The sequence below is a fragment of the Schistocerca americana genome, chromosome 3, assembly GCF_021461395.2.
Source record: "Schistocerca americana isolate TAMUIC-IGC-003095 chromosome 3, iqSchAmer2.1, whole genome shotgun sequence".
NCBI lineage: Eukaryota > Metazoa > Arthropoda > Insecta > Orthoptera > Acrididae > Schistocerca > Schistocerca americana.
The window spans coordinates 629111364-629134341 of NC_060121.1; the positions used below are offsets into that span (position 1 = coordinate 629111364).

At 38.0% G+C, this 22978-nt stretch overlaps 1 protein-coding gene across 3 annotated transcripts in view; it reads right to left on the reverse strand.

Annotated features, from left to right (window-relative positions):
- LOC124607030 (heparanase-like) overlaps positions 1–22978 on the reverse strand; it is a 233951-nt gene that overhangs the window by 73381 nt on the left and 137592 nt on the right. For all 3 annotated transcript variants that reach the window (XM_047139198.1, XM_047139197.1, XM_047139199.1), the window contains exon 5: positions 20266–20399. In XM_047139198.1, the coding sequence (XP_046995154.1) occupies positions 20266–20399 (134 nt within the window). The remainder of the gene's footprint in view (positions 1–20265; positions 20400–22978) is intronic.

Sequence of the window (22978 nt, forward strand, 5' to 3'; positions counted from 1 at the left end):
TAAGAGTAAGCAGAAAACCTGTGCTATGGCTCACAGGTCGTCTCAGACACCTCACAAATGTTAGACATGCAACACACAGGAAATGCAAGTGGCACCCAACACCTGATAATCACATCACATACAAACAGCTATGCAACCAAGTAACTCAATCCATCAGGAACGCAGAACTCAGGTATGCCCACTCGCTAACTGAAGACATTTACAGACATGCCATACTGTGGAAAAATCTCCGAGGCCTATGAATAGGCAAACCCAAATCTGCTGCTGAATCTCTACTTCCTATTGAAGACCCAAAAGAGTATTTTGCAATGCTGACATGTATACTTGACCAACACACACGGCACAAACTATTGATTGCATTAATGCATCAGCAGTTAGTGGATACAAGAAATTGTCTTCGCAGACTGTAAGCCCTAACATGGTCACGAAATCAATTGTGTAAATTAATTCTGCAGCTGCAGGACACAATAATATTACAGTGCAAATGATCATTTTTATTGTCAGTCCACTGCTGCCTGTAATAACAGAAATTTTTAACAATTCTTTAACCTCTTGCACCTTCCCATTAGACTGGAAGCAGGGACTCATAAAAGCATTACCAAAGAAGGAATCTGCCAAAGAACTCTCCAACTACAGACATTTGCATTCTACAACTACTAGCCAAGGCTTTAGAATATATAGTTCATGGACAACTTACTTATTATTTGACATCACATAATCTATCAAATGAATACCAGTCAGGAATCTGGCAAAATCGCAGCACGATGACTGCTCTTATAAAAGTGACTAATGACTTAAAACAAGGTTTGGACAAACAGCAGATGACTATTATGTGCTTTTTAGATTTCAGCAAAGCATTCAAGACTGTGGATTTTGATAGTTTACTTGCTAAACTCAAAAGCCTAAACTTTTTTTAAAGAGCTGTAGAATGGTTCCATACATACCTTACATCGCACCACCAATGTGTATGATTGGAACAAAAAGATCACAATGGAAGAATGTAGTATGAGGAGTCCTTCAAAGATCAATACTGGGCCTGCTACTATTCTCATTGTATGTTAATGACGTCTCAACTGTTCTCTCTCACTGTAAATATCACTTATATGTTGATGATCTCCAGCTATACCTAAGTGCAAGCCCAAAAAACTCGTGCACAACCATCCAGCATGTAAATGCTGATTTACTTGTCTTGTCAGACTGGGTACAGAAATTAGATTTGAAACTTAACTCATCTAAATTAAGTAATTTTAGTCACTCATAAAAGACTCATTACCGTCAATACACAGAATTTCTTCCACCATTCATCCTAAACAACACAGAAATAACCTCTCCTTCTTCTGCAAATAACTTGGGAATAATTCTGGACCATCATCTATGCCGGATGAACACACAATTGCAGTCTGTAAGAAAGTATCAGTGTCACTTCACTTGCTACATTAATGTAAAAAAGTTCTTTCCTTTTAAGCTTAAAAAGAAGCTTGTAGAGTCACTTATACTTCCTATAGTCAATATGGTGATGGAATTCTCCAAGAAGTTTCATATCAAAGTTCGTGCAAGTTGGAACTGGCGATGAATGCTTGTGCACAATGCATTTGTGACAGTCACTTTTTCGACAGTATCACTTCCACCTACAAACAGTTATCGTGGCCAAGTGCCAATAAGCGCTAGAGACTATTGTTCCCTATTTTTGCTCTTTGTCAACTTTTACACTGCTATCTGAACAGCACTGCAGAAGCAACCACTCTCCTCCCTACACCAGCACATCACACTGCCAAAACCACTCTCCTCTCTACACCAGCACATCACACTGCCATATTCTCTAAATTATTCTCAGTGTCAGGAACCCAACTCTGGAAAATCGTCTACAAAATATCAAAGAAACTAAATCCCTTCCAAGCTTCAAAAGACAGCTAATGGCCAGCCTTCTATTACGATAGCCATCTACCCCATACTGAGATCTGCAGCTTAGTCTCGCAAACCACCTCTGTCCCACAACTGCTCCCCAGCCTCCCCCTCTTCAGTAGAGTTCTCTATTTGTATTTTATTGTTTCCTATCTTCTAACATCACTGTCACTTCAATCTTCTCCTTCATCTATATTATCTCCTGATAACTCTAATCATAGACTCAAATGTACTACAATAATTTATATAATTAATTATGCCATTCACTATTATTATTATTATATTATTATTATTAGTGTCAACTATTACTATTATCATTGTTAATATTATTATGACTATTATTACTGTGACCTTTTTTGTGAAATCTGTGGAGTGTGTTGTTCCTGGTCAGATGTAAGAGAAGGCCCTTAGGCCCTAATCTAATCAGGCTAAATAAGCAATAAATAAATATATCCAAGTTCTTCCAAGATGTTCAGAAAAGCTCCAAGGTGCAGTGTGTAAAAAAACCAGGTACAATTTTAAACAATGTACATTGTAGGTACAATTATAAGAATTTTACATTATAAGTACTATCAGTCTCTGTTATCTACTTAAATAGTTATTTATTATTGTTTTGTTTTATTTTTAAATCTGAAGACAATCATTCAAATGTGATTGGAACAAGTTATCACATTTGACTAAATGCAACTGAGACTGTTACAATAAATATGCTTATGTATATCTTTATAATTGTATGATAATTGGTCACATTGTGGCAATTCCTTTTCCCCACGGCAAATTGTGACCACACAATTGTATGTGCAAATGAAGCATTCTATTAACATAAACACCATACAATAATAGAAGCAAACTCATACAATGGCTGGTGATACTTGGACTGTCGAAGATCATAAAATATATCCACAATAGTTCTTGTCAAAGTCGATAATCACATAGGGTTTCTCTTGTCGATGAATATATTCAGTAGTGTACAATTCAGTGTAGGAAGTGATAGCTCATGAATCCCATGTTATATGGCCCTTATAGCCTGGTGTGTGTGTGTGTGTGTGTGTGTGTGTGTGTGTGTGTGTGTGTGCGCGTGCGTCCAAGGGAGGGGGGGGGGGGGGGCAAACTGAAAATGTGTTACCTTCAACACACTGTTACATAAAAATTTGATGGAGTGGGGTCTAACAATGCATAGGGATTGCATGAAATAACAATTTGTCTGTACACAATATGCTGATTCAGACAGACAGCACAGTGCAGTGTTTTTGTGTGAGATCCTAAATCTGTTTTTACCCCAACTTGATCATCCATACTTTTTTTCTTTTCGGTGATATGATATGTTTCCAATGGGTCAACTGGTGCTTTGTTTCTAGACATATGATGGCATCTGGCAGCAAACCTGTTGCCTTTGTTAATCATTCCATGTTGTCAGAGCAGCTGTTCTTCTTCTTCTTCTTCTTTTTTCTGTTTTTATCCCACGTAAAGTTTTTCAGGAAGATTCTTACACCCATTTTATCATGTTCAATTCACCATTCAGTATTAGTCACAGTGTCTCTGTTGCTTTCCACCACATCTGAGACCCCTATAGGTACACGTATCAGTCTTTCACACAATTTCATAAATTCTCAAATTGCTTCTCATGTATTGCAGTCAAAGGAGGTCATCTCCAACCTCTTCTTCAGTGACAAACACATGCAAACCTCTTATTAAGTGAAAACATACAATCTAATATTTTTTTGTTTTATAAGGAATTTGAGATAAATGTCCACCAACATCCACACTTCATTACACAATGTATACTTAATAAACAAAGCTCTAGAAGTCTTCAGAACAAAACAGACTAACTTGAAATAAATCTAGATTAGATTAGTACTTGTTCCATAGATCATGAATATGACACTTTGTAATGATATGGAATGTGTCAGGTTAATAAAAGTTGTCTCTACGAGATATTACATTACACAAAATATTACATGACACTTAATATTTTTATTTTATTTATTTATTTATTTTTTTTTTTTGAGGGGGGGGGGGGGGGTTGGGAAAATTACCCACTTACTATATCCAAAAATTCATCTCATGAGTAAAAAGGAGTAACCATTAGGAAATTCTTTTAATTTCCTTTTAAATGCTATATGGCTATCTGTCAGACTTTTGATGCTATTAGGTAAGTGACCAAAGACGTTTGTGGCAGCATAATTTACCCCCTTCTGAGCCAAGGTTAGATATAACCTTGAGTAGTGAAGATCATCCTTTCTCCTAGTGTTGTAGCCATGTACATTGCTATTACTTTTGAATTCATTTGGATTGTTAATAACGAATTTCATAAGTGAATATATATATTGTGAGGCTACAGTGAAGATCTCTAGCTCTTTAAATAAGTGTCTGCAGGATGATCTTGGATGAGCTCCAGCAATTATTCTATTACACGCTTTTGTGCAATGAACACTCTTTTACTCAATGATGAGTTACCCCAGAATATGATACCATACGAAAGCAGAGAATGAAAATAGGTGTGGTAAGCTAATTTAATCAGATGTATATCGCCAAAATTTGCAATGACCCTAATAGCATTAGTAGCTGAACTCAAATGTTTCAGCAGATCCTCAGTGCGTTTTTTCCAGTTCAACCCCTCATCAATGCATACACCCAGAAATTTTGAATATTCTACCTTAGCTACCAATTTCTGGTAAAAGTCTATATTTATTAATAATGTCATTCCATTTACTGTGTGGAACTGTACTGTGTTTTGTCAGAGTATAATGAGAGCCCATTTGCAGAGAACCATGAAATGATTTTCTGAAAAACATCATTTACAATGTCACCAGTTAATTCTTGTCTGTTGGGTGTGATAGCTATACTTGTATCATCGACAAAAAGTAGCAGCTTTGCATCTTTGTGTATATAGAATGGCAAGTCACTAATATATATTAAGAACAGCAGAGGACCCAAGATCGAACCTTGCGGCACCCCATTCTTGAATGTTCCCCAGTTTGAGAAATCACCAGTTTTTTTTGCATATTATGCGAACTGCTTATTTCAACTTTCTACACTCTTCCAATTAGGTATGATTTAAACCATTTGAGCACTGTCCCATTTACACCACAGTACTTGAGCTTATCTAGAATTATTCCATGATTTACACAATACACCTTTGATAGATCACAAAAAATCCCAACGGGTGACTTAAGGTTACTCAGAGCATTTAATATTTCATTAGTGAAAGTATATATAGCATTTTCCATTGAAAAATCCTTCTGGAAACCAAACTGACATTTTGCTAAAACTTTATTTTTACAAAGGTGTGAAGCTACTCTACAATACATTACTTTTTCAAGAATTTTGGATAAGGCAGTCAGAAGAGAGATTGGGCGGTAGTTGTTGACATCAGACATATCCCCTTTTTTATGCAATGATTTAACAGTGGCATACTTCAGTCTATCTGGGAAGACACCCTGCTTCAGAGAGCTATTACATATGTGGCTAAGAATCCCACTTATCTCTTGGGAACAAGCTTTTATTATCCTGCTAGAAATGCCATCAACTCCATGTGAGCTTTTATTCTTGAGAGAGTTTATTATTATCTTTCTAATTTCAGAAGGAGAGGTGGATGGAATTTCAATCGTATCACAAGGTGTGGGTAAGGCCTCTTCCATTAACTGCCTTGCTTCTTCTAATGAACATTTAGAGTCTATTTTCTCTACAACATTTAAAAAATGATTATTCAAAATGTTTTTGACTTCCGGCTTGTTGTTTACCAAGTTTCCATTCACTTTGATGGTGATGCTGTCGTCCTGTACTCTTGGTTGCCCTGTCTCCCTTGTAATAATATTCGAAATTGTTTTGATTTTGTTATCAGAGGTATTAATCTCAGACATGATGCACTTGCTTCTGGACTTTTTAATAACCTTTCTTAATGTAGCACAGTAGTTTTTATAATATTTTGCTGTATCTGGGTCATTACTCATTCTTGTTGTTAGATACAGTTCCCTTTTGTGGTTACAAGATTTTTTATTCCTTTAGTAAGCCAAGGTTTTTTGCATGGTTTCTTGTAATTAGATTTAACTACTTTCTTGGGGAAACAGTTTTCAAATTCTCTTATAAGTATATCACAAAATAAGTTATATTTTAAATTAGCATCGGGTTCCTTGTACATCTCATCCCAGTCTCACTGCTGAAGATTTTCTCTGAAATTTCTAATTGTTGAGTCATTAATTGAACGCACAACTTTGGAATGTAGTTTTGAATTACTGAATGGAGCTATGTCACATACTGTAACTAGCTGAGCATCATGATCAGAAAGGCCATTCACAACAGGACAAGAATTTATGTTTTTAAACCTATCTTGGTCTATAAAAGTGTTATTTATCAATGTGCTGCTGTCCTTTACTACCTGAGTAGGAAAATTAATGACAGATGTCAAATTGAAAGAACCGAGCAAGACTTCCAGGTCATTCTTTCTATTACACTCTTTCAGTGAATCAACATTGAAGTCCTCACAAATAATAATTTGCCCTGCCCTATCTGACAGATAGCACAACAAGGCATCCAAGTTTTCCAGGAATAAATGAAAGTTTCCTGAATGGGACCTATATACTGTTACAATTATAAAAGAGCCCTCCTTCAGTTTAAGTTGACAGGCACATGCTTCTATATGTTGCTCTAGACAAAACTTTTTTGTATCTAATCTTTCTACACAGTGATAACTTTTGACACATATGGCAACTCCTCCTCTCACCTTATTCTCTCTACTCATATGTGCTGCTAGTTTATAACCACTGATATTTACCTTTTCCATATCAGACACAACGTGATGCTCAGACAGGCATAGTATATCTATTACATTATCAGATTCAATGTCATCTAAACAAACCAGGAGCTCATCTACTTTATTCTTCAATCCTGGAATATTTTGTTGAAAAATGGTAACATTACTTTTGTGAGAATCTACTTTTTTCTTTAATCCACCAATATTTTAGTTAAATATGGTAACATCATTATTTACTTTCCTGTTGTGAGAATTTTGAGAGTTTTGGACCTCTTTAGCATCTGCCTGTCTGAACTTCTCATTTGACACTGATATTAGTCTAAAAAAGAGGTACACCTATGAGTACTAGTGTCCCTCCTTACGGATTTCGCTAACAACCCTGCCAGTTTATCCTTCCCTTTCCTATTGAGGTGTAGGCCACGCCTTGTGAAATCCCCCCTATCAATAGCCTAGACAGGAACCAATCCAATGCCTGACAGAGTGGCCGCCCTACGCAACTGATCCAACTCTATATTTACCCTCTTGACAGAGCGGTTCAACTGGGGCTGATCATGCCGCACGAAAGCAAGCACCAGCCCAACATTGGTACAGGTCGTTGCTGAGGCTATTTTCACCAGGTCACACTAAATACTGTAGCTCTGATCCCTATCGATACTGTTTCCCATTTCACCCACTATCATCATATGATCTTGCTATGTGAAACCCTTGCACAAGGAACCTATATCCTCTACCACCTGGCTAAGACTTGCACTTGGCTTGAAAAAGATTGTGACCTGGTACCTGTCACCTAATTTTTCCTGCAAAATCTGGCCCAGACCTCTTCCATGGCTGCTACCTAGCAACGGAACTTTCCTCTTACCTTCTACTTTTTTTGAAACAGTTGGTTTCCTAGTGAGATTCTGTTGCATCTTAACTACATCTACTTCTACTGGAGACTCTTCCTTACTTAACTGTGGTAGCAAGGCAAATCTATTGGTTGTGCCAATTGGGAAACTGTCAAACACTGTCCTCTTTCTGTGGCCCCTGTTCCCAGCTACCACTCCCAGCGCTGTTTACCCTCCTCCACCCTTAACCTCTTCAGTTCCTCCCTCGCTCTGTCCAAATCAGCCTGAAGGGCTCTAATTTTCTCCTCCTGTTCAACTATAATCCTACCTCTTGAGCAAACCCTGCAAAAGAATGGAAGAGTCTCGTTTGCTTCCCCAATTCCCACACCGCTACAATTTCCCGAATGAAACTACCTGTCACAGCAGCTGCACAAAACCCATGAACTAATTTCTTACTGCAGTTCTCACACACTCTAAAATATGAAGAATATGTAAGTGAACCTGATAAACTGGTTTTCTGTGAACATCACATTACAAATGGAGTGCAGGTGTCACATATCGAAAACTTTTGTTTAGCTGCTCTTTATTGCAGCTCTAGTAAGCAGAAAAGTTGAAGTTGCAATTTTTGTTATAAATAATGTAGTGTATAAATCTCTATATTTAAGCAAATTCTGTGCTGAACAGCATTTCGAGGTTAATGATATCAAGATAACAGCAGACAGCACTAAAGTTGTGCTGTCAATTTAAAGGCCACCTGCTGAAAATCTGAGTTTTTTCTGAGACACACTGAATCACTTATGTCACATCTGTCTAGAAAAACCAATTCATTCATTGTAATCAATAACGTCAATGCTAACTTCTTAACACACAATGGAAACAGGACAGAACTTCAACACCTGATATGCTTTTTCAGCTTAGAACCAGTGGTACCCTCTCCAGCTAGAGTATCAGGTTCCAGTACTTCAGTAAATACATATTGATAGATAAGAATAGTTACAATAACTGAATTCCAAAAAGTGTTATAAATGGGCTCTCTGACTCTTCACTATTTGGTGAAGAAATGTCTGACTCTCTCTAAGGATGAGTTCAATATCAACGAAAGTGTCACGGGATTCGGCATATGACTGTGTGAAATTTAATTGGGATAATATATTTACAGATTCTGAAAATTTTAACACGTTGTCTTCACCAAGAGTCCATATTCTAAAGGTATCATCACTGTACAAGGTATATCCAGAAAGTAAGATCACAAGATTATTTTACACCAACATAAAAGCATATATTTCAGTTAAATATATAGGAACAGTAGCATAGGTATTAACTAGTTTTTAGGGTTCTAGGTTCTGTACCTCAAAATCAAAAATGGAACTCTTATAAGCTTGCTTTATTGGCCATCTATCCGTTTGTCCAGGTGTTAAGACCCTTTTCTCTCTGAAATGAGTAGACGTATCAAGTCAACATTGATGTTACATACTAAGGTCTATGGTTCCTTGGCCATGTAAAACATTTAAGCTTCTAAGTCAATGCAATCAAATGATATGGCCATTTATATCACATATTTTAATACTCACAGACTCACTCATCAAAACCTATAATGTACTTCCTCTTGACCTAGAATCATGAAATTTGACAAGAAGCAAAGTTGCATAGTGCCAGTAAAGGAAAAAATCTAAAATTGTTAAATTGTAATTATATTACATAAAAAAATTCTGTCTGTCATGAATCACAGGCAAAAATTCTCGAGATTTTTAATACTTGTGTCACAAATGCCTACCGCCGACTCCTTAAACCCCTTTTTCTCTTCGATTTTCACCCCCTCATTGTGAAAAATGCGTTTTCCACTCTCATACTCCTTCAATTTAGGAAATAAATTACAGTCGCGAGGTATGAGATCAGGACTGTGAGAAGGGTGGCTTATAATATAAATAACACCCACAAAATGAGGTCAACAACTCTTGTGTCTCAAGTGCAGTGCGGCCTAGTGTTGTCATGCAGGAAGCAGACTCCCTTCACCAGCATTCAATGTTGTTTTTTTCATATGATTCTGCGGAATTTCTTGAGGTTCTCACAGTATCGTGCAGGGTTGAGCATTTTACCACTTGGCAATAGCTTGACAAGTAGAGCCCCTTTTTTGTCCCAAAGAACAGTTGGTATGGATTTTTGCGCTGATTGCTGGGTTTTGAATTCTTTTGTTGGATGTGAACAAGTGTGGTGCCACTGCTCTTTTCAATGTTTTTTTTTCGGAGGTATGGTCGTAAACCAATGTTTCATTGCCCAAAAGTCCCTCCATCATTGCAAATTGATCAACAAAATTATCATGCGGCCTTGACTCTGCTGATTTTGTGTCCTGCTGTGAGCACCATCAGAACTCTGCATGCACACAACTTGCGATATTGTAGTTGACCACTCACAATTTCATGATTAATTGTTTGGCATACTTCAGGACACAGTTCGTGCAGGTCATCAGTAGTCACACAGTAATCAGAATAAAAATGCTCTTCAAGTTTTTGCATCAATTCATTTGTCACCACAGATAGATGTCAACTTCTTTCTTCATCATGAATTTCCGTTCTTCCGAAAGTGAAATACTGTACTCATATTGTCATGTTATAACCTCCTCTACATACACTGACACAATTTCATGACAAATTGTGATGTTGTTCATGCCATTTGCGTTCAGGTAACATACCATAGCATGCTCTTGACACTTGGTGGAAGACGGAATGGGAGCACCCTCTTTAACCAATATGATAATGAGAGTTGGACTGCTGCTGATAACTGTTACCACTCATTCAGTTCTGTGTGTGCTATCATACCCAATAGTGGTACCAACTATGAAAACCTCAATTCCCTGGTAGCATTATGGGCCTTGTAACCTTAGTTTCTGGATATCACTTGTTCTTCAAACAACCAAGGGCTCAAGGCTTATGGATCCCAGGAAAGCTCCCTCCAAGTGACCCATGAAAAGATCGGCATAGGAAGGAGACTTCTGGTTCCCATGGCCATACCACTGATCTGTTTACATATCTGCCCCTCACAGATAAAGAAGTTATTCATAAGTTTAAAATTGATTATGGTGAGCAGGAAGGACGTCATAGGTTTTTTGAATAAAGTGGGCACTGACTGAGGTAAGGTTTTGCAGCAGACAGACGATGTACATGTGGAATGTTGGTGTAGAGGGAGGCAGCTTCAATGGTGATAGGTAAAGAGTATGGTAGGAGTTTAATGGTCACAGCTTTGAGAGGATATAGGGAATGGTTGGGGTCTTTAATGTAGGAAGGGAGTGCAGGTGCTGATCAACTAGGGTATAGATATGTTCACTTGGTGCTTTGAGGCCAGCAACTATGGGATGGACAGGATGATTGGATTTGGGGATCTTAGGAAGAAGGTAAAAGGCGAGAGTGTGTGGTTTGGGTGGGGTAAGAATTTCTATGGCTTCAGGTGTTTCTCTTTGTGAGGGGCTTAAGATTTTAAGGAGGGACTGTAGGTCAGTTTGTAACAGAGGGATGGGACTTGATGGCACATGCTGTATGTAATAGTGTCAGAAAGGTCACACAGACCCTCACTTACATACTCCCATCAGTCAAGTACCACAGTGATAGATCCCTTTTCTGCCAGGAGGATAACGAAAGAGTCATCAGTTTTTAGGGAACAAAGAGCCCGGAATTAGGCAGAGGACAGGTTATGGTCATATTGTAGAGACCTGAGAAAGGATGGTTAAGCAATGCTGGATATTAGAAATTTTTGGAATGCTTCTAACGGGTGATTTTGAGGTAATAGTGGGGGTCAAGTTGGGATTGTGGTCAGAACTTTTGAGGTAGTAATGGTGGATCAAGTTGGGATCATGGTCAGAACTTTCAAGGCAGAGGAGTTCTTTGTCTGGTTTGCTGTAGGAAAGGTTTTGAGATTGAACTGCAAAGGGATACTTCCAGTTGACATTATGTGTGAAGGAAAGTATGTCCTTAACCAAAGCAGCATGATTAAATGAAGGCTTAGGGATAATACAGATAATTCAGTTGAAGAGAGGGCCTTAGATGAGAGATTGGGAACACTGTACTGATGTGGCTGGTTCTTGATCATGAGTTGATATCACTCTGGGAAGCAGTGGTGGAGGCTGTGGGACGTTAAGAAGGTTGGTCAAACTCAGTTTGTAGGAGGGTAGTTGTCATTGATGATGTGACTGTTTATGGAGCGGGAGTGGGACACTGATGGAAACACCAATGTTTTAGGAGAAGGTAGGATAGCTTTTTAAGGTGGGGTATGAACTGTTGTTGCAGTTTATAGTTTGCTTGATGGATGATAACCATCCAAGGAAACATGAGGAACAGATAACTGCAGAATTTTGTAGAAGGAAAGAAGTGCGGTGCTTTGGAGGTTGGCAGACAACGTACATAGGCCATCATTCCTCCTTATGTAGCCACTCTTTCAGTCTGAATTTTCATCTACCTCGCCCAAGATGCTGTCTGTTTTCAACATTTTGTGCTGGTTTGTTTGTTAATTTAGCTATATCACCTATTATTAATGAACATCTTGAACCTATATATTTTCTAGTACAACTTTTTGTGCACGTACATAGGTCCACAGTTATTTATGATTTTTTGTGTACCACTTTGTTTACAGTTCACTATACACCACAGGATCTTCTCCTGATCATCTTTCACTGATTTATCTGTGAATCTGATGCCACTTTTGTGCCCTTCTCAAAACTTACCTTGCTTCTACATGATTTGCTGACTTTTTGCACATTTGTTTTTTGGCAAAACACACTGATTGAAAGTTACTGCCATTTCTTGTAATATTTAATTTCCCAAATACAGAAGATTTCATTTTCTCCAGTGGTTTCCCCTTTCTGTTTTCATACCTTTTTCTCAAAACTTCCTTATTTTTTGTTGTAATTGTTTCCTATTGTATAGCCCAGTTTTCTAAAAACAAACTCCTCCCTCTTCTCCCCCATTCACAATATATTCTTAGCTCTTGTCTGTTCTTATACTTTTAATTCGAATTTTTCCATAATTTTCTGAGCTTTTCCTTGCTTGGCTTCCTTTTTCTACCTTGACCACTGGCCTAGTTCAATAGCAGGTTTCCCAGGCCATCACATCCAGTCCTGGTGCTGCTGATTCCTCCATAAAACAACACGGGAGTACACATCTTATCACTCAGTGCTATCCTGTTCCTGAATGTATTAATCAGCCACTCTGATGGGGCTTCATGCTCTGCAACAAGGCCCATTCTGTCTAATATTCTGCCCATCACTCCTAGAATAGCTTTCTATGACCTCCTCCTACCTAAATCTGCTCAATGACCTGGTCAGGCCCTATGTTCCTCTCACACTCATTTCTGTACCTTATGGCTCCTACCCCTGTGAATGTCTCTGCAGTAAGACTTGTCCGATGCACCCTCCTACCACCGCTTATACCAACACTAACTGGCAAAACACATATTTTCAAGGAGAGAGAGCAACATGTGAAATGATGCATGTCATGCGCCACCTCTTTGCAAACAATGCTCGACCTCCTGTATTGCTACCACAAAGTTATCAATTACGATGAATTGGCATAAGACAATATTCTGTTGCACAGCATGCTCTACATCATCATGACCTCGGTGCCTGTTCCCCCACACATGCCATCTGGATTCTCCCTCCTGGTGCCTGTTTGTCAGATCTCCTATGGTGGAAACTGTGTTACAACATATGACTGTTTTTTGCCTACCACCAGGCCTAAATTTATATTAATTTCTGTTGTCTCAGCAATTGTTTTCACTAACTATTCCTTTTCTTCACTCCCCTTTTATTTTTCTATATCTTTTGTTTTCCAATTGTGACGAAGCAAGCTGGGGTATTTTTACTTCCCCTCTTGTTTTGCCACCTGCCGTCTCAAAATTCACTTTTTCATTTCTGACTAATTACCATAAACATATGTGAGTATAATTTGCATTTTCATAAAAAAAGAAAGGTTGGCCCTCAGTTTTAATGAATATAACACCAGATCTAATTTTGTGCTTAGTTTATGTATGTAATTGATTTTATAATTTATTTTGACTATTCCTAGTTAATACTTCACTATAGGATGAAATCAGTAATTGTTTCGTAACTTAAATTCTGTTGTTGACTTATAAACAAATATAAATTCTGTACTAATTATAAACATTTGGAAGATGAAACACCAGTAATTTTAAAGGATCTGTTTGGCTCTATTCAAAAATGTGTTAGCAAAGCCCCTCAATTAATTCCAAGGTAATTTTCAGTTTCATCAAAAGCATTGTTTGTGCAATTATATTTGTTACCTTCATGATTCAAACAAATAATACGGCTTAACCCATGTAGTAGAAGAAACTGTTAGAAAGAAGGAAGTTTTCTATGTTCTCAGTTAACTGAACAAAGTAAGTTTTAATTGTAATTACTGTAAATTAAACATCAAACAATGTGCAGTTTCAGCACCTATTATTGTGAGGATATATAAGGGCCTGATTTTTGCTCCCAAGACTGTCAGTCCACAGCTGAGTTTCAGACAAGAAATATCTGTTGATTAGGACATCAACAATGCATCAAATTAACTGTGAAATAAGTGGAACACAATTAGGCTATCATATTAAAACAATGATAGGGTCTGTTCAATACATACTGTATCATTTTACAATAACTGAACTGTGTGGTTAGGCTTTTACTGTTCGTAGATGTTCAACAGTAACCTATTGTAGCAGTATGTGGATGTTTGCCTGTAAACTATTAATGAGGCTTATTGAAAGTTAACCAATAGTGCACTGGCCATATAACTGTGTAATATTGGGGGGTTGTGAACAGTGAAAGCAAAAAACTATGAAATGCAACTGTGCACCTGTTGACTACATCATTCACAGTAGTCAGGACTGCACTTGCACCCCCTATTTTTTCAGCCAGTATCACAGTGCAGTACCTCGACACCAAGGACCATCAACGGAGAAATAAAGCACACAAGCGTCACACGATGTGGCTATTCTTCACACCCCTGTCTACCTTGTAAAATTCACATTCTTTAATACTTTTATTAAATCATGCATGATGTTCTATCAGTAACCTCTGTCTTGTTTATTATCCCATCTTTCACCTTTAAAAAGTTCTCAGGTTTTCACACCTCATCCAGTGCAGGCACCAACAGTCTTTCCTTCTCATCTCATCTGGTAAATCTCCCATGATCTGGGGCTCTGGGTGATTTTTCCAGAACTCTCCCCATTTCCTAACCCATGCCAGTCTTTCTCCTTCAACCCTCTTCCTTTCCCTTCAAGCCTTCTGGCAGAAGATGGACCCACTGGCTATGAGAACTCACACATTTCCATGACCTTTATATGTATTTTCTCTGGCTGTCACTTGGCGAGTAGATTTTTTATTTATCCAATTACGTTAAACTTTCTAACAGTAACAAAACCAACAGTATTACAAGATACAATAACTCAAGCCATGAATTGTCTGAAACCCGGTGTACCTAACAGTACAACAGATCAAAGTAACAACAGTTACTAAACAGGAAATGGGAAGCATCATTAACTCTCTGAAAAGTAAAAGCTCTTCTAAAGTTGGCAAAATATATAGTACAATATTAAAATACTGCTGCAGCCCTATAAGTTAAATTTTTCTCCATATTTTCAGTGAATCTCTTAAGCAGGGAATAGTTCCCAAAAGGTTTAAGTATACAGTTGCAAAACCACAGTGCAAGAAGGAAAATAAGGCAGATACTGCTACCAGCCAATCTCACTACTCAAGTTTTTCCAAGATATTAGAGAAACAGCATCACGCCAGGATTGTTAAGCACCTTAGTGACCATAACAACAACAGCAAAAGTCAGTTTATGAAATATTTGTATCTGGAGTTTTTTCTGACCTAAAAATGTATTTGTTTGTGTCAGTCACCAAATACTATTACACATAACAGATGTAAGTGATGCAACAGGGAAGTGACTTGATTCATATCTTTCTAACAGAAAGCTGTATTGACAACATAAGGAAAAGATAGACTGCTTCTTACTGTAAAGATAACACTAAGTTGCAGACAGGCACAATAAAAAGACACTCGCACATGAGCTTTTGGCAAAAGTCTTCATCAGAAAAGGAAACACACAGACTTTCATTCACACAAGTGAGCACACTTCAGGCACATATGACCATCATCTCCAGCAGCTCAGACTGGAAGAAAACTGTATTGAATAGTCGCAAAGGTGTCTCAGCATCATTATAGTGGGATACCATCACATGCGTAGTCCCTCAGGGCTCAGTTCTGGGATCCCTACTTTTTTAAATGTTTTTATTAATGCTCCACCTCTTCATCTAAAATATTGTAAATTTACCATCTTTGCTGATGGCACTATGGTACTTATTGCTAATTCACAAGAAAAACTTGTGGTGGCAGCTAATGAGGATTCCAATGGTATAGTGAATTTCTTCTTCTTCTTGTTTCGAATAGGCCTACTTTGGACCCCCCTTGTTCAACTGTTGGGCTCTGATCTTTGCCCAGTACTGTTACATCCTCTGCAGATGTAACTCCTTCCTTTCTTCTGTCCAGGGGTACCTTTCCTTCAGGGCTTTTCCTGAAATCCTCAGACTTCCTTAAGGGTACATCTCACAGACTGTCTGCTCTGAAGATCAGTTATTCTCGGTTCTTTAATGTCCTTTTCAGTTTCTGTCAGCCAAGTGGTGTGAATCTTCTTGTTTTGCCATAAGGTGAACAGACAGTTGGTCAATCTGTTTGATGGCAATCTTGCAGCATGGCTATAGAAAGCTACCCTTCTTTACCTTGCACAGTCAAAGTGCCTCTCTATATGTTCGTAGAGCTCTGAGTAAAGTCGACTTCTGAATTCCCCATCTTCTTCTTCCAGGCCTAGGATCTTCCTGAGGATTCTCCTCTGTCTGACTTCCAATTTCTCCGTCAGACCTCTCCTGTTCATGGAAGACAATCCATGGTATACAGGGCTTCTGGCTGTATGATTGATGTGTAGTACTTAAGTTTCAGGTTGTGTGACAGGCATTTTTTGTTGTAGGGGTTCATAGTGAGTCAACAGGCTAGTTCCAACTCTGACTCTCATGGATAATGATGCTTCTTCTGATAAGTTGGGTTCAATCCACTTGGCAAGATACTTCAACTTCTCAGTCCTTTTGGTGTTTCCCTGGTCTAGTAACATCTCTCTGAGAGCTTCTTTGATGTTGGTGAAGAACTCTGTTTTCTCCAGTGGCACTTGAAGACTCACTTTGGCTGCCTGTTTTCTGAGGCATTTTACCTGCATTGTTGCCATTTCAAGAGAATCAGCAATCAGTGGCATGCCATCTGCAAAAGCCAGGCAATCTACAATCAGCCCTTTGTTCTTGCGGCCCAGGTAGACACCACTTTGAACACCTAAACTGGCCAGTTCCTTGTGCACCATTCTCTTACCACCTTTTCAAGGACACAGTTGAAGAGAAGTGGGGAGAGTCCATCCCCTTGTCTCACTCCAGTTTTTATCTCGAAGCTTTCTAAGATCTCACCTCTAAATTTGACCTTGGAATGGGTGTTGGTCCAGGTTTCTAGAATGAGTCTGTGGGTTTCGTTGTCTAGTCCTAGTTCTTGGAGTATTTTGTTAAGTATTTCTCTATCAGCAGAGTTGTAGGCCTTTCTGAAATCAACAAAGGTGATGACCACTTTGCAGTTTTTCATCTTGGAATATGCCAGTACAGTTTTAAGGTAGAGGTTCTGTTCAGCATAGGATCAGGTCTTCCTGAAACCTCCCTGATATTCTCCCAGTTGACTAACCAGTGATCTTCTGCCCTTGTTAGCAATGCCCTGGAGAGGATCTTTTATGTTACCGGAACAAGAGAACTTCCACGGTAGTTGTTCAGATCAGTAAAAACTCCCTGTTTGTGAAGCTGATGGATCAGAGCCATGTTCCAATCAGGTGGTAATTTCTCTGTTTCCCAGATGTTCTAGATCATCTCAGTGAGCTTGTCATGGCATCGTTTCCAGCACATTTCCAAAGTTCAGCAACGATAGAGTCCTCTCCAGCTGCCTTATTATTCTTTAGAAGTTGAATGATTTGTCCAGGAAGGAAGCAGAGAGTCCTGGTTTGGTGTGGTTTGTCTGTAGTCAAAGTGTTCGCTGGGTGGATCACAGTTGAGTAGGTTTTTAAAGTACTGAGCTAAGAGGTGCAATTATCCTTGTCATCAAAAACCAGTTTGCCCTGCGAGTCTCTGAAGTGGTGGCTTGGCAGACTGTATTTTCTGAGTGTCTGCTTGGAGGTTCTGTTGGAATCTCTGGAGTTATTCTTAGCAAAGCTCTCTTCAATTTGGGTTAGTTGGTTTTGTGTGAAGGTCCACTTGGTTCCTCGAATTATCTTAGCTGTAAGCCTTCTTTGTTCCAAAAAGTTCTTCCAATTTTTCTTGGTTTTCTTATAATTGCACTTCCCTCAGAGTGAGTGTCTTTGGGCGATTGCATTGTCACAGTCTTCACTCCACCATGGATGCTTCCATCCTGTCGTGAGGAGGGTGGGTTCATTGGCAGTCTTCACACGAGTCTCCTTCAGTTGGTCCTAGCTGTTGAAATCTGTTCTGTTCAGTCACTGGCTTACTTATTGTCTGTTATTAAGTCACTCTACGTCAAATCTTACCATCTTGGAGGTTCTATGTACTCTAGTGTTTCTAGGCTGGAGTATCATTTTGATCTTTGAGAGGTAGTTTTCTGAGTCCAGACTGGTACTTCTTAATACATTCAGATTTTGTATTTCTTTTTGCTGTTTTCTTGAAATGGCCACATGCTCTATCTGGAATTCATCCAAGTTGTTGTTAGGTGAAATGCAAGTCTTCTGCTTCCTTGGCAGGTGTTTAAAGGCTGTAGACTTCATGACCAACCCAAAAGTCCTACACAGATCTACCAAACATTCCCCATTGAATTTGGTATAGTGAAATGGTACAACATAAATAGTCTTTCTGCTAATGACTGTAAAACAAGCTTTATTCAGTTTCACACAACCTCGAAAGATGACCAACCTGGATTGCCACTGCTTCCGGGATTCAGGAGGTGCAGCTGACCCAAATCAAATCGGCCCAGTTGATTAACAATGAAGGCTGGTGTGCTGGCCAGACTGGTTGTGTTTTTTATACCATTTCCGACATCTGACAACGTAAATACTGGGCTGGCAGCCATGCACAAACATTTTGAAAATGTTCTCACACTTTTACATGGAATAATACTAGTTGCAGGCAGCAGGGATACACATATTTCATTCCATGGAGGGCGGTGGTGATAGGAAGGCCATTCAGCCATCTTCTGGCCTTAACACTACCACATACAGATTAAGATGCTGACCTCATGAAGTTATGAGATAAGGCCAGGAAGAAAAGATGAACAAGAAGAAAAGCAGACAACCTGTAAATATGAAGAAATAGTGAAGAACTAGGTGACAAGCAGATAGATATGGTGGATACTTCAAAATACCTGCGCTTAATACTGATACAGACTAGACTGGTCAAATGATATCCTGGATCTGTGCAAAAGATTGTGTTCTGCACCTTTGGTTTTATGCATTGTTAGCTCTTATAGAAACATGGTAATTATTAAATAAATTTAGGGTGATTATTCTCATGCCAGTATGGCACATGGAACCACATTTTGAGACAACCAACCACTGGCTAGAAAAGTATTATATGTACAGAAAAGAGCCATGAATTTTTTTAATGAACTTAAAATCCTCCTCATCCACTGTACAAGATATATTCTCCCCTGTGTGTTTCACAAAGGGAAAAGGCCCCTTTCAGACCTAATAGTCTGTATCATAGTCATGACACTAGAAGAAAAGATGACATCTACTGAGAGCATACAAACCTTAGTACGACACAGAAGAGGGTCCATTTGAGTGATAAAGATTTTTATCAACCTCCATTCACAAATTAATGTTTAGTGGATGGTGAGCTCTTCAAGTTAATGCAGTTCCTATTGCAAAGATCACTTTACACTATAGAAGAGTTCGAGGAACACAATATATAACATCCACGTACCTGTAACACTCAGATACATTCCCCAATTCATATGTGGGTGACTGTTTATTTACTGTTGTAAATATTTTAAATATTTTTCTTTTTCTACAACAGAAACTATGCTGTAGGTACCTTAATATGAAATTGATAACTACTGTTTACACAATACTGCAGAATGTAACCACAATAAACTCGTAAAATAGACACTTATTAGTGACGAAGTCACAACGTGGATCACCAAACAAAAAACTAAATAAAACAAAACCAGTAATAAAAGGTGAATTAAACCACATAATGACAATGTCATGGTAAAGTGTATAATTAATTCCAGTAACCCTTTCCAACCCTGAAAGTCTCAAGGCTATAGAGCATATGGTTTCATTTTTAATTGCCACACTTGTACATTTGATTGTATTAAAATCTCCTGTACTTCTCTGATGGTACTGGAGAGCTATAATACTATTCTCAAAAATAGGATATTTTAAAGCTCCCACTTTTTAAGTGGCTCGTCTGAGTTTATTATTTTAGTATCACATTTGTCTTCAGTACCTACCTAATTAATTGATTATTTTTGTGCTGTATCTCAGTTATCTGAAAGTTATTTGTCTTAGATGCTTAGAAAGAGAGATTAAGTTCCAGAAATCCCTGTAACAAAACACTGTTATAGTACACCTGTGATCTCTGGTGACAGACTGCATTTTCTCCTGCCAAGTGAAAAGTGTTTATTTCCCCTTTAGACTTACAGCAGCAGCAAACTTTTTTATCCAATGTATTAATATAACTAATTTGTAAAAGTATGCTGTCTGGTTTACTTACTTAACCATAGTGGTAAACTATTGTCCACAGTATGTACAGCCAATTTCATTACATTGATTTCATCCTCAAGTTGATCTAGCACACTTGTGTTAAGAAAGTCGCTCAGCTTTGCAGTTCTACCATTCACATAATACCTAAATGATGAAACATACAATTACAAATATGTATGCCTCATTAACATAACTAATTTATTTTGAAGATGATAAAAAAAAGACAATAAATGACTCTTCAAAAATAATCATTCACTGTTATACTTATTTAAGGGAGAGAGGGCTACATGACTATAATTACAACTTTTTAAAAGAAATTCAGTTAGATATGTGTGGTACTCTTCCATTTTCCTGTTTGCACTTGAGGAACATGATTACTGAAGTTTTGTGTACTGCCCAGCTCTTTTACTGCTCATTTCCCAAGAGCAGTATTTAAATTATTTCTGTTAACCTGTTATTTTAAGGTACTACTATCCTCTGAAGATCCTTTTATATGTAACATGCAGACAAGCCCACAAAAGTTTTATCTTTCCATATAAAAAGTCACATGAAACCCTCTGGCAGGCAGTTTGTGCAATGTTACTATAACTACAGTTGTTTTCTTAGAATGATCAACTGTCTGGATGTTGTCAGTTGTGTGTTTATATCCTTTTGCATTCCAAAAGGAAGAAAGGAAAGTAAGTCAGGGCTTAATGTCCAGATCACAAAGAGATTGATGCAGATGGAGCACAAGTTCGTATTGGAGGTCATTTTCTTCGAAATACCTCATTAAGTGAGCTCAGAATATGTTCTAAGATTCTACAACAAATCCATGTCAATGATATTGGACAGTAGTTTTGTGGATCACTTCTACTATCCCCTCTTGTAAATGGGAGTGACCTTTACTTTCTTCCAACTACAGGGAACGGTTTTCTGTTCCAAGGATCTATGATAGATTATAGTTACAAGGGGGCTAACTCAACCACAAACACAATATAGAATCTGACATATATTCCATTGGGCCCTAGAGCTTTTTTCAATTTCAGTCGTTTCTCAATGCCAATGACACAAATATCTATTACATTCATCTTTTCAGTGGTATGATGATTAAACTGGGGCAATTCTCCTGTTTTCCTTTGTAAAGGAACATTTGAGAATGAAGTTAAGCATTTCAGCTTTATCTTCGAACTCTTTCATTTGGTCCATGTTTGCATAGAAAAACAACAACATCAGAAATTGGGATCGCCTTGATGCAAAACACCTTGTTATTTGTTTGCTTATTTATTTTCCCAAACTAGTTTCGCAACTGCAACCCCAAGTATATATTGCTGACATACTAAGTTCACCTTTTAGTATCTGTTTACTATCAGGTGCTCACACAGTTGCAGATGACATGATGTACGCTGAGAAAAAATGGCAACAGAAAAAAGCACAGGAAATATGCCACAAACAGCGAGAATAATTGTTAGAAATGTGCCATAACATATAATAAATAAAGCAGTGTGAAAGTATCCATAGAAAACTATATTTCAAAAAATGAACTGTAAATATGTAATAATATGTTACTGTGTTTGTATAACTATGCTATTTTTCTGCATGTTTTGGATTAAAAAAAGAAAAAAGAAAAGAAAAACCACTGACAATGGTGATATTTGGTTACTGAAACTAGTTTGGGAAATATAATAAACAAACAAATAACAAGGTGTTTTGCATCAAGGTAGACTCAATTTCAGATATTGTTGTATTTCAGCTTTTGCTTTGCAACATTCAGCTTTAGTTCCTGTCTCATTCACAGATGATGGGACAGCAACTCTGGTGCCACCAACAGCCTTTACCAGAATTTATTTGCATTTTGTGAAAGATCATTTGACAATATTCTGCTAAAACAGTTATTCAGGGCTGTACACATTGCTCTGTTGATGGCCTAAAGTGTTTCATTTAACATCTCTCTATCTATATCGCTATGCTTTGTTTACTCCTGTTATGCAGTAGTCTCTGTTTCTCCTTTCCACTATGAGCTGTTCTACTGGATACATAATTATTTACTGGGCACATAATTATTCAGTGCATATTCAACTATTGCTTTAAACTCTATCCATAGTTCCTCTACATGCTCCTCTCTACGCTAAAAGTTTCAAGTTCCTCATTGAGATATGACACTACTGCATCTATATCTAGTTTACTGAATGTATATATCTTTCTAATTGTTTTAGTTTTCTGTTATACTTGGGTAATCATTGTTGCCATAACTGTGTCTGTAGGTCAACTCGTAGTTTGTAGTAGCGAATATCTCATGTACCACTGTCACTTCTCCCATTTTCTGTTCCAATCAGTAATAGTGTGTCAGAATAATACCTGTTGAAAGCCTCCATGTGAGTTCGAATCTGTCTAATTTAACCATTTTTTCCTCAGATATATGTAGCAGGACGCAATAAGTTGGTTGACACTTCCAGGGACACACAAATTTGTAATTTTAACAGCTTGCAGCATATGCCACAAGAGTTGTATGAGCCTCTCTTTCATGCTTTTGATCTTACTAACCAGACCTGTTCTGTGAAATGTTCTGATCTTCTCTACCAGTTCTGCTTCATAATGGTCCCAGACAGAGGGACATTACTCTATTATTGGACTAATGATGGTTCTGTATGGTCCAAGTGGACTACACTTCTTGAGGATACTTTCAACTAATCTCACTCTGACAGGTGCCTTTCCTATGGTTAGTTGTATATGGTTGTTTCACTTTA